Genomic DNA, 13,421 nt, shown 5'->3' with positions numbered 1-13,421 from the left:
ACCCTTCTTGTTTCTGAAGAAATATGGCGCAGAATGTTAATATTTGTTTACAATCCATGTATAAGCCGTCGGCAGGGAACTGATTGATGCATAAGGAATGAAACGCGCTTGAGCTGATTTATCCCTTTTTCACCTTCCTCAGTCTCTTTAGTTGGGGCCCAGCAGGGAGGGATCACCTTTTAGTAGTAAATTTCAGGTGCTGGCTTCCAGCCCGTGCAGCCGTCAATGTCCAATCTCTGTGGCTGTGTCGGTGCAGTCGAGGACACACGGGGTGCATTAGGGTGGCTAGGCAGATTAGATGCGCGGTGCTGATAGGGCTCCTCTCCTCTCATCTCCTCCTCCTCCTCCTCCTCCACTGGATGGTCGACCCTCGAGAGTAAAGCTGGTGGAAAGATGCTCCATCTTATCATTTTTGCAAGCAGACTGATTTTACCATCTTGGCTGCACTGATGCAGAAAAGAAAGGCTCCACTTTATTATTATTATTATTACGAGATCTTATATGACCTGCACCAAGAATGAACGCCGTGTCATGCACAATGGGGCTAAAAAGGAACGTGGATGCAAATTAGGATGAAAATATAAGTAGTTGATAAGATTAACATTTAACTCACTCGAGAATGTAAAATGGAGTCCTCTTCGGTCATTGCAAACCAGAGTGTAATGTGCTCACTGCTGACGGACTACAAGCAGATAGTTAAGATGCGATGGTAGTTTGGCCATTAATGTTATTAAGTCGTTTGGATTTTAAAATAAAAGCTTTGATGGAGTTTATCTACTTTTGCTATTTTCTTATAATTTAGCTTGCTACATTTATAGATATTTCTTCAGTGTAGTGACGCTTAATTTAATGTTAAGGAACTTAGTTCACTAAATTTTGAAGTTTCTTGCCCAACACTGGTTATATTAAAGCCCACAATCATTTTATGTATGCTTGAATTTACGTGAAATGTTATATATTGGGCTGTCAAAATTAAAGTGACAACTTTGGAGATCAATCTAAAAAAATGTAACTTTGTCAAATATTTTGACTCAGCTAACTCAGTTTGATTTACTTCAAAAATAATTTACATACTTTTCAAATATTCTACCATATTAGCTGTAAATCTTTAGCACTCCATCTCAGAACAAAACACCTTGCTCACGTGACCACCGGGCATTAATTCCAAAATATTATTTCAGTGTAAATATCTGTTACAAGCTTCACAAAAAAATAGTAGTTGAAAAATGTGTTAAATTGCATTTAATCATGGAATTGTTTTGTGATTAATTTGTTAAAATTTTTATTCACTTGATAGCATCACTTGATAGCACTTATCTTACTATATATATATATATATATATATATAGACTTTATTTCCTTTTGTTTTCTTTATATGATGATATCATGGAAACACAATAATTATCGCTTGGTATTTTGAGAATATTTGATTGAGCAGAATAACAAGTGCACTGTTTACCGGTGTGCTGATGTAGAGATTCACCTTGGAGATGGCTTTATCGATCGCTGTGGCCCTCAAGGTACACCACATCTCCAAATTCATCGACTGGCTGTTTGGGGGTATGTTTAGGTTACTCTCTGCCAGGAGGGAGGTTAAGCTATGCTCCACAACAAGCAGCGTATATTGGCAAAATGAGGAGAGAGAAATTCCCCTTTGTGAAGAAGTCTTCAATCAATAATTATTGTTTTTTTTCCAGGTGCGTAGAGGACTCTTGTAATGTCTGTGTGATAGTTGTTTCAGTCCTCACTGATAAAATTGCAGCTGAATGAGGTGAAATATTTTGGGGATTTTTGCAACTCCAAACAATGGGGGGCGAACAGGAATTTTATAGTTTATTTAAATATTCTAAATGCACTAAATTATTTTTTAGAGGTTATTTGTACAAAAAAAAACATTAAGATATCAATACATACCATATATAAATTATTTATGCCGTAGTAAATGGCAAAATGTGAGCCTTTTAGGATTATTCTTTGGGGCGTGGTGTTCATTTTTTAAAAATGAACTGGAACTAATACTAGAGGGAGTCTGTTTGAAGTGCACGGCTTATTTGGGGATGTAAGGTGAGAGTTTACGTTTAAACACCACCAAACGAAAATACTACAAAATGTATGTACTATTAAACTAAACTATTAACTCACAAATGTGAATATATAAATATATTTATATATATATATATATTTTTTTTTTTTAACCAATTGAGTGCAATTGGATAATTGCCCGTGGCTCAATTTTATTTATTTTTTTTTGGGGGGGGGGGGGGGGACACGTCTGACGTCAACAGTCCAAACATGAGGGTGGGTGGGATAAATGCTGTTTTACCTGATTTTCCAAAAAGTCTACTGCATGTAACAAACACAAAGGTGCATACATTAATTTCTTGACTCATTCCAGGAAACGTGAGCGTGTGCCATTTTAAAGGCTGATTAAAACAGTGAAATATTGAGCTTGAGCATCAAACTTCCAGCTGTGCGGCCCAACACTGCCTGCTCATTAGCAAATGTAAATGAGAACATTCCGCTTGCTGAGACTTGTCTTCTCTTTGGACATTTGTGGAGTTTTCCTACAGGTTCCCTGAGTAAGGTAGGGCAGCTTTTTTCCGCCATACTGTGCCAAGGCTCATTACTAGACCGCAAAGCTTATTATGAGGCCGTGAGAGAGACTCGTTAGCGGCTAATTATTTCTGACGAGAGTGTGGATTGGAGTGGGGACATGCACTGTACACGAAGGAGGCTTGGTGTTCATTCATTTCAACTCAAATAACAATCGCCACTAATTTGAATGACTGGCCATTGCATTGCGTTCTTGAATCAAGTGTCACAAAACAATAAAGTGTTGGTAATTTTGGGGCGATGTTCTGCACTTCTGTGTCAAATCCGATATAAGTAGGACGCCGCATGACCAAACTCGGAAACCAGGCTAGCAGTCTTGCTGTGTAAACTGCAATAACGAGCATCACAACGGGTTGATGATATTATGGTTTGGTGCGGAACTTTTAACTTTTCAACTTTAAAAAAAATAATAATAATAATAATAATTTCTTTATGGGTGGTGTTTTCAGACAAAGGTTAAATACATGTATATAATTAATTCATGCAAATATCATCAAATATGGTATATAAAGACAATGAAAGAGCAAACATCTTTGTTAGCTCTTGAAGACATCTGCGTAAAACAAGCTCAAGGCTGATGTTGAAAGTTCCTCCAGGTGCTTTGTCACCGTTCCCTACAGGGTTTCCCCATTTACCCATTTTTGCTGAATGTGGAAGTTGATTGTACGTAAACCGGATTAGAGCAGCGCGCAAGTCATCTCGAGTGTTCTAATTGATCCCCGATGCTGAGGAAGCCCCAATTTCGCCTTTTAACCTTTTTGTGATTTGATTAAGAGGGAAACTTGCACAGTGGGAGCCAGTTGGGATTCAGGCCAAAAACAGCAGGAAAGTCAAACAGATGAGGTTGCAAACCGAGGGTGATGTGAAGGTCCTTGTATATGCACAGTCAACATCAGCAAAGCACTTGGCGAGATTCGAGTGGACACATCAAGTTTGGATTGTACTCTTTTTGAAACACAGACCATATGTGACTGATGGCTTTTATCAGAAACTACGGGGCAAGAATAAACAATAGGGGTGGCCTGAACAGTCCATTTGTTATTTTTGCCTTTGTGCCAAGTTGAATGGATGTCTCCTTGAGATGAACCTACAGTGGAATAATCACTCTTTACAACACTCGGACGTAACATACTGTTTTGTTTTGAAGGCTGGAAATTTACTTTATGCCAGAAGTGTCCAAACTTTTCTGCTCCAAGGGCCACATAGAGAAAACCAAAGGAGACAAAAGATGCTTTGGAATTGTTCGACTTTGAAGTTTTTACACAATGAGCCAATCCATCAAGATTTTTTTTTTTATGCATTAATGTTCTTAACTGACATAATCTTGAAAATTAAAAATGGCAGCTCTCCCATAGACCGGTTGCCGTACATTATGACAAGCGTTAAAAGTCTCTTTAAAATCTCCATTTGACACAAGCCTGTTTTTAGAATGTGAAATTAATTCGGAGCGCCCAGAAAAAAATTTTGCCAAAAAAGCGAACATCCAAACTCCACACCGGAAGACTTGGACCCAGATTCAAATCCAGAACTCTCAACTGTGAGGCATGTGCATATTGTAACTTCTATGAAATTACTGCAACATGTTTTGTTGTTTAGCTACATGGGAATCAAAAATAGTAGACACGGCTTTCAGTGTGATGCAGCGCAGTACCACAAGATTGAAAACCTTTTGTTGAATTCATAAATTGAAAGGTTATCATTGGCAATTTTTGTGCATCTGATCTCGTGATATTGTGCTAAAAGACATAATGCTTTATTTATCCCTCTTCAACATGAGCAGGAAAATATTTGGTTGTGTTTAATTAAATTAAGTGTCGAAATTTGAGGATTGTTCTATTTAGCTGAAGGCAAAAGAAAACAAAGTTGCACAAACGGTATATAAACAGACACACTAACATCATTCCCAAAGTGTGTGTGACGATGCAGGGACCGTTCTGTACATCCACTCCATTAGCATTGTCATCGCCTGAGAGTCATACTACATTGCGGCATCATCCTCAGTTCGTCTTATGAAGACACTTTAATAAGATGCGGAGCTTATTTTGTATGTTCGAGGCATTGCGCACCAGCAGCACACAAGGAGCAGCATCAGCATCATTTCGAGCTGCTGTATGAAGTAAACATGTTGAAGGCCAAAATGAGAAAAAAAAAAAAAAGCACCTTTCTGTTCCAGTATTATGTGTGCTTGGAGAGATGAACGCTATGAATATGTTATGCTCCATTCAATATTTGCAGAACACTGAACATAAAATCTAAATTTGTGTTATTAATGGGTGAAATGTCATTGAAAAATATGATTAATCCTGTACAAAATTAAAGCGTATTCATTTCAGTACTATAACCTCCTGGTATATTTTTTTCCACAAACAAATTTTTGTCCTTTAATAAAAATGATTAAATTCCAGCACCAAAATAAATTGTCCCACTTTGGTTGATGGGTTACTTAGCAGGATTATGCCGACCCACTCTCTTTTTTTAATTATTACAAGCAGCACGTTATTTTATATAGAATTTTTTTATGTAAATATTCCATCCCTTTTTATTATTAGAAGCTCAATTTCATTGAATGATACCTCGGTCCGACTGTCTCGCGCCTCCCTATTAACGACACCTTCCTAACAAACGGACTTGCAAATGCAGTTGTTTTTTTTATCTTCAATTCCGTGGGAGCCATTTTCTCTTTTCAGATTGCTGTTTGGAGCCACAATACAATACTGCCCCAGCATCAGAATCCAACGTTTAGTTTTCAGGTGAACGTTTATTTTCTTCACATCTTCTCAGCTTCATGAATCTTTCCCGCGCGTTAATTCCTGTGACCCACCTCCTCTTCCTTCTCTGCTAAATGACTCGACTCGGACGCATTCCAGCATTGATCGGTGGCCGGCGGCTTCGTGCCTTCTTCGGTTTGTCTTGGAGATAACGACAACACTTGAGGGTGCCTTATAAGTTCTCCTTGGTGGCAGTCTGGACATTAGAGAAGACTTTTTAGTGAGAGATACAACATTAGATAGCCTCGGGTTGCCTCGGAATAGCCTTGAATCAATGTGATAGTGGAGATTTGTGGAGTGGGAGGATAATTGTGTCAACTGTAAGAGGCCGGCATTCATAATAATGCCATTATTGCCATCTAGTTGTTTAAATGTTTAAGTGGTCCGCTTCTCAGCAGTTTTCAGCTTTCAAAAGCATACATGATAGGTTAATACTATAAAAGTAAAAATGCCGTTTTTGAAGAGTGAAGTTTGTTAGTCATGGTGGTGTAGCGGTTAGCAGATTTGCTTCACAGTTCTGAGGTTTGAACCTTACTGTGTGGAGTTTGCAGTCTACATGCTTGCGTGGTATTCTGGTTTCCACCCACATTTGAAAAAAAAAAAACACTCATATTAGGTTCTTGGGCCACTTAAATTTGCCCATATGTGTGAATCTAGTGGTCAGCTACGTGTGCTCAGCGATTACCTGCTGATCAGTGAGTCCTTTAATCTGAATTTTGCGAGAATCAAGTTTTAATATCCACTAGTGTTGGGTAAAGAAAGCTTCAAATCAGCTTCTTGAACCAGTTGTAGTATTTTTGGACACCAGTAGATGGCACTCTCTGTTCAACATTGGGCTGAAAGCACACTGATTTGCCATTTTACAAACCCTTAATTTAAACCAACAGTGCCATCTACAGGACTGAAAAATAACAAAACTGATTCATGAAGCAAATTTGAAACTTCGTTTTACCATCACTAATATCCACCAGTTAACATTTTTATGTTGTCGGCAAGTAATTTGTAAGGCTCGCTGTATTATTGCACGCAAACATGATAAAACATGCTAGCTGTAAAAATACAATAGCATGCATGCACGCTAAAATGCACATTATTATAATATCTCGTTGCCGTGCGGCTCCTCAGAGCAAAAACTCGAACAACAGTGCAACCAGACACGTTAGCCCAAGCATCCACAATCCTTTCACAAATTATGGCGTAAGTCACATGATGCTGCCTCCCAGTCGTAGTAAAGTTGTGTGCGCCATCTGTCATCCGTCACTCGAACGTAACTCCCAACTTCATGTTGATCGCCTTGTTTACACCGATGTGTCAACGGTTGGAATGATGGCAAGCATTGCTGCGTAACTTTAGCGTCTTCTTTCACGCACGCCCTTCGCCCTTTAACGTCTGCATGCCGTCCTCAGTCACATCCGCCCTTTCTCTATATAAGCAGCATGCCGCCAGGAATTGTTCCCAGGCAGTCAAATGCAGTGCGCATCAAAGTCACACAACATTTATAGATTTAGGAATTCTGTGCCCCGTCCATTTCGGAGAAAACTCAAGATTTTTCTCAATGTGAAAATATTGAATTCGGTAAATTAATTAATCAGTTTACGTAATTAGATTACATTTTTAATGTAGCTGTGGCAATTCTGATACTACTCACAAATTAGCACCTAAACAATGCTCTGGAAAAAATGAAGAGGCAAAATTTTCAGATTCTTTTCATTATAATTAAAGGTTTAAGCCAGTTGAAAATGAACATTTTTTATTCCATAAACTATTATAACTATATTGTAACTCCCGAATTCCAAATATAAACTTCTCTTTTCACTCATAATTATGACTTGTAAATTTTGTTGTTTTTAAAGTAGCCTTTATGCCCCTTCCTAATTTTGTATTTAATCAAATATGTACTGTTCATTCATTATATTTTACATGAAATTAGTATGAAAGCGATATGAGGGATAAATTTGATTACTGAACATACCACTGAAGAACAGACCGCAAAGAAAATAATGTCATTGTAGGGCTAGAAATACATTTGAATAGACTGCTGATAACTATCATTGTCCTGCTCTTTGTGTAAATAAAAGCATCAGGGCTGCCCTCAAATGTGCAGCAGAATGCGGGCTTCACAGTTGAGTGCGGAGAATATAGATTATTAGTGCTGGGAGCAATTTTGCTGGCACAATCTCTTGCACAAAAGTGACCCGTGCAGCTTTGAATATTCTCAACAAGAGCGCGTGGGGGGGCTTTTGTTGCTGGTTCAGTCATGTCAAATCAATAGCGGGTGCACCGTTTGGCATATCACAAAAGACAAATACAAGCACGGTTGATCAATGCACAGGAAAAACGTTTGACTTGAGGCTTATACTGTTTTTCTAACACACAGGTGCATATCTTTAACGCAACAAAGGGTAATTTCTAAAGGTTTTTGTTGCCTTTTTGTTTGAAAGAGTGAATTGATCATTTTGCAATTAACTTAATTATGCCCAGTGGGCAATGAGAAATTGTGGGTGATATCTTGCTTAAACATAATTTACATTATTTTTGTTCTTAATTGCTAATTAAGAAGATTTTAGTTTTTGGTCACCTTCAACAGAGCACATACAGTTTGGTGTATTTAATATGGAGCAACAATTAAACTGAAAAACTAATGTGTATAAGTGAACTCTTAAAATAACAATCCACCGTATTAAAAACTGTCTGTAATGTTATGTGGCCGACTGGTTAGCATGATGGCCTCACAGTGCAGAGGTGCAGGGTTCGATTCCTGCTTTGTCCTTCCTGTGTCGAGTTTGCATGCCCCCCCCACGTGTCTGCGTGGCCTTTCACCGGGTGTTCCGGTTTCCTCCCACATTACAGGTGAACTGAACACTAGAAATTGTCCCGAGTGTGAGCGCAGATGGTTGTTGGGTTTTGTGTGCCCTGCGATTGGCTGGCAACCAGTTCAGGGTGTCCCCCGCCTACTGCCCGAAGACAGCTGGGATAGACTACAGCTGCGCCCGCGACCCTCGTGAAGAGAAGCATCTTAGAAAATTGATGGATATAATAAAATAAACTGAAATGGAAAAATTGGTGAAAAAAGCTGTTGATTTCATTGTATGTATTTATGAAAATTGGAATCGATCGGGCCAGTATCTGGAAGGGATGCAATGGACCGACACAGTACCATTGCGGCCCAGGGCCATCGAATCCTGTTTATGATCACCAGCCATTAGCAGAGCACCTGTAGGCAAACAACCATTGACACATTCACACCTGTGGACAGATTAGAGCAAGTCTTTAATTAACCTACGGAATCTACAGAGCTCATCCAACAGATTCAAACCCAGATCTGCTGATTGCGGGGCACACGTGCTTATCTCTATCTACACATGCTGCTAAAATATATAGATCAAAGAATGAAAAAAATAAATATACCTCTGAAGATGCTGTTATTGATATACGTCTACTGAGATACGAGTATAAAGGCCATTAAAAATAGACGTGTGCTTTTCTTTTTTTTCCCCACTGTCAGTTATAGCCACAGCATGTTTACTATTCAGGCTTCGTATCATTCTCAGACTGTTGATTCTCTTGCGTCTTAAAACACGTTTGGTTTTCATGTTTATGTGTCCTTTGTCTCTATGAATAGTGCGTATCTGCCACATACTGCGGCCCTCTACTTTCCTGTACAAAGACAGCAGCGTTTAATCTGACAGATGCAGTTATGCGCCACTCTCTGCATCCCGAATGTCTGCTTGTGCGCCCTGAATAACATCAATACGCTCCAGCATCGAAGGGTTACAGTGAAGAAACGTACACTCTTTCAACTTGAAGATGCTTGATCTTTTCATATTTCCACACGACTGCCGTTTCGAGCGATATTTTAGCAATCACCATGCAAATGAGCCCACTAGTGGCTGTGAGCAGTAAAGGGATGACATCAGAGCGATCTGATTGGACGTGCTATTGCCAGTTCGGTTCTTCACCGCCTTCTGTCGAATACCAACAAGCTTTTATTTCTCTTGTGGTGATGTTGTTTTACCCCTTTTGGTAACCTAAATCCGGTGTCAATTTGGAGTAAGGTGTCAGGTGTGGACTTATAAACCCATCAATTAGTGCATACTGTTATTTTATTTAAGTGTCATATTTGGAGTGGGGACCTCTATTTAGGGAAATGCAATACATAGGCCTTCAGTCACATTTTGACTTCCCTTTAACTAAAAAGCAGACATGTACATTTACGGCTAAAATATATCCATCCATCCATCGTCCGAGCCGCTTCTCCTCACGAGGGTCGCAGGCGCGCCGGAGCCGATCCCAGCTATCTTCGACGAACAACCATTCGCTCTCACACGCACACCAAGGGGCAATTCAGAGTGTCCAAACAGCCTAGCATGCACGTTTTTGGAATGCGCGAGGAAACCGGAGTACCTGGAAAAAACCCACGCAGCCACGGGAAGAATTAGCAAACTCCTCACTGGAAGGTCGGAACCGGAATCGAACCCTGCAGCTCTGAATTGTGCTAAGATATATAAAAAAATATATACATTTTAACATCAATATTAAAGGCTCCTCAACAGTGCTCATACAACACATGAGTATGGTGAGTAAATCAGTTTCAAGATGTCTCAGCATGGCAACAAAGGCTCTTATAATCCTCATGATAAGGTTATTTAATGAGAAATACTCATTTGGATTGTCTTGCAAATGTAAAATGGCACTTCATTTCTGCTGCAGTGAACCGTGAAAAAGGGAAATTATTCAGTGTGGGTATTTCAGCATCAGCAACACGTTTCAATTGTGGTGACAAATACTTTAAGATCCAACAGACAATGTCAGCATGTTGTGAGCAGGTGTTGCATTGATGCTTTGAATTATATCTATTTTTTTCTTAATTCAACTGGGAAATCTAGGAGTACAGCAACATGCAGGGGATTTTAAAAATGACACGAATACAAAACACACACACAGAGCGAAATAATAAAAAAAAAAAATCACGCCAATTCTTTCCTCAAAATGCTTTTCTAGGGTAATATTCAGTAAATCGGCCTCATTGTTTTAATCTCCGGGCTCTCATGATGATAACGTTGATGTGATTTCTTGAAAGTCAAGTGTATGCAGACAGCGCTCTAAATCAAACTAACTTGTGTGTGCAGCCATGTTCACGGAAGTGCCTCATGATGTGACTGCTCAGAGGGGTCAAGATGTGGAGATGGCCTGCTCGTTCAGGGGGGCCGGCATGCCCTCCTACTCTCTCGAGATCCAATGGTGGTACATCCGGAACCATATGGACTGGACAGACGGGCAACCGTGGAAAAACAATGAGGTAACATCAAGATAACAAAATCACAAATCCCTCAGTTGTACTGCCTGTGCTAAAACACATGATCAGACAAGATTACAGATTACAAATGTGACCATAATATGTCATTTGGATAATTATTAGGAAATTGTTTAGAATTCAGTTGTTTTTCACTCAATTGTTTTATGATGATGAATTAGAAATGTTTTTCACGCAAATATTTACTGCCGTTGACACTATTACTGCATTCGCATTGGTTAATGATAGACGCCGATGAACAAATTTGCTGTAGTAAACTGAACTGTACGGTGAAATTTAAAGTGGGACCTGCCTTGTTTGGGGAAAATATTATTTTAATAAGAAGGAGTCAGAAACGGAATTATCTGGGGTGTAACAGTAGATAATCATATTTGCGGCACTTTTGTACCATATTGACTTGTGCATGAAATGAAAATGAAATGTAAGGGACTCCCCTAAAAAAGGAGAGATCAGTGCCAAGATAGAAGTGAAATTTTGTGGCCATATTTTGATCAATTCTGATATTTAACTTAACTGTATTCATTTTTGTAAATGCAACTGTCATGTTCATCTTTGTTTTTTTTAAGCACGTGTAGCTGTCTAAAATTTGATGTTTTCAAGAGCTGTGCTTGAACAATACATTTTCTTTATTGCTCCTTACTTATAAAAGTGCAGCAATAGGAGAATGCGACCCGCAGCGTGACAAGAGTTCAGAACCTCTGCATTAGAGCGCATGCTTGCAATATCCTCCAAGTGGGAATTGCTACGATACAGTGCGCCGTGATGCTTTAATAATCTTTTAAATCCCTCGGTTCATTCCATGGTTCACTTTCTGAAAAACTGACACTCGTGTTCGCATCTAATTGGGATGTAATGCTTTCTCTTCGTATTTATTCCCAGGTATCTCCGGAGGAGGAGATGCCAAAGGATGCTACAAAGATAAGCGTGAGTTAATAGCCTCTCTGCTCTGAAACCTGCTGTTAAGAATCGTAGATGATTATATGAAGCCCAACCGCATTGTGATTACGTTCACATTTCGTGTTCTGGCTAATTTGTCCGTGTTGCTTATCCCATTTCACACACTTGGGATGGGATTTTTTTGTTTATTTGCACTTGACGCATCCTCGATGGTCTTCACGGCCACTTAACGGTTAAAGCTGCCGCTCAGACTCCGAGGACAGGTTGGGAAGCTAATCATACTGTATGGTTTCTTATGACCCTTCTGGTTTCCATGGTAACGTGGCCTATAGAGAGGAGCAGGTAGCACCACATCGGGTACAAGTGCTTATTTTCATTTCATTGAATTGTACTGTTTTGTAACGACTTTGCAAAAGCCTCCAGCTTTCCAGCTGTAATGACTTTTTTTTCCCCCCAGCTCGTTTTGAAACCATAAAATATGAGTCAGTATACCAAGTACGGTTGGCGGGATTACGTCGAAAAATTGAAATCAGTCTGTCTTTCTGATGCCAGTTTCAAGATTTTAAATACCTCGTATACTTTTATACATTGATAACACAAATGCTTCCACATCTTGCTCAATATGTTTTCAAAGGATATGCAAATGAGTTGCACATTCGTAAGAGCTATGAATTAATACATACATGTAAGAAATACCGGCACAGAGACCAGCGAGCTGCGAGTGTGCGTGTACAGCTGGAGAATCATGATGAGCTTGGCGTCCCATATCCATAGGAGCAGACGCCAAGTCAAAGATGTTGCCTGGTGAATAATGAACCATGCGACAGCTTTAGATGATCCACATGCGTGCGTGTTCACGCTCCGGTCGTGTTTACATCAATTACTGTTCCATTTAGTGCAGGTGAGATCCAGATTTGGAAGTCTGCAATGCACATGCTAAAAAAAAAAAAAAAGAAAAAAAATCCAAACTCTCCATCAATAAGACGTAGCTTAGTGCAATATTTCTTCGTACTTAAACACTGCAGACATAAACTTCAAGGAATAAATTCAAAAGGTACGAGGAGCAATTTTTTGATATAGTTGTTGTATCAGAGCTCATTACATTGTGCTAATGGTCATAATTTTGCGTGTCTCCCGCTTGAAGATGAGCAGGAAGGCTGTGCTTGTGTAAGCCATCATCTGGGAATATTAACTACGGACGTGTTGTAATGAGAGGAGAGTTTCATTTAGCTGAAGGGAAATTAAACTAGAGCTACACACTCACGCTCACATACGCGCACACACATCTTTTCCAAAGTGTTGTCGTGAGGTACGTGCTGTACATTACATCTTAATCGAACTTCAGATATGATAAAAAGAGTGGTTAACACCTTAGTGACATAGTTTATGATTTTTTTTTTTGTAATTCAATTATTTTATTCATGATTTGTATTTTTCTTGTTTAGGTTATACAATATTTAGTTTTCTTCTCCATGTTTTGTCCTGTGCTGAGGTTTTTTTTTTTTTTTTTTGGTTCCTCCTGTGCTCCTTAACCAAGACACCCCCTTGTGTCTTCCAATCAGCTTCCCCAGCCACTCGTGTCTTGTCCAGGTTTTCTTCATTGTCTCGTCAGTTTACTTTGATCAATGATGCATTTCAAGAAAGTGTGCAATTCGAGTTTTTTTTACCTTGGACCAAGAAATGTGCACTGGAACGTGACGCAGAACTGGCCCGTCAAGTCACTTTGTGGGAGAAAAAAAAACAATAATAAAAAACTTCAGAGACCTAGTTCATTCTGATGTCACTCGACAACGGCAACCCCCATGAAGACACAGACTGTCAATGGCAAA

General features: G+C 39.3%; 1 protein-coding gene across 1 annotated transcript in view; it reads left to right on the top strand.

The window, feature by feature from the left end:
• The window catches only part of vstm2la (V-set and transmembrane domain containing 2 like a), a 38,016-nt gene that overhangs the window by 21,546 nt on the left and 3,049 nt on the right, over positions 1-13,421 (top strand). The window contains exons 2-3 of the mRNA XM_088291801.1: positions 10,511-10,680; positions 11,575-11,619. Of these exons, the coding sequence (XP_088147927.1) occupies positions 10,511-10,680; positions 11,575-11,619 (215 nt within the window). The remainder of the gene's footprint in view (positions 1-10,510; positions 10,681-11,574; positions 11,620-13,421) is intronic.

Source organism: Idiotropiscis lumnitzeri, chromosome 3, assembly GCF_059441095.1.
Source record: "Idiotropiscis lumnitzeri isolate Australia: NSW breed Sydney's pygmy pipehorse chromosome 3, RoL_Ilum_1.0, whole genome shotgun sequence".
Lineage (NCBI taxonomy): Eukaryota > Metazoa > Chordata > Actinopteri > Syngnathiformes > Syngnathidae > Idiotropiscis > Idiotropiscis lumnitzeri.
This window is presented reverse-complemented; position numbering and strand designations above follow the sequence as displayed.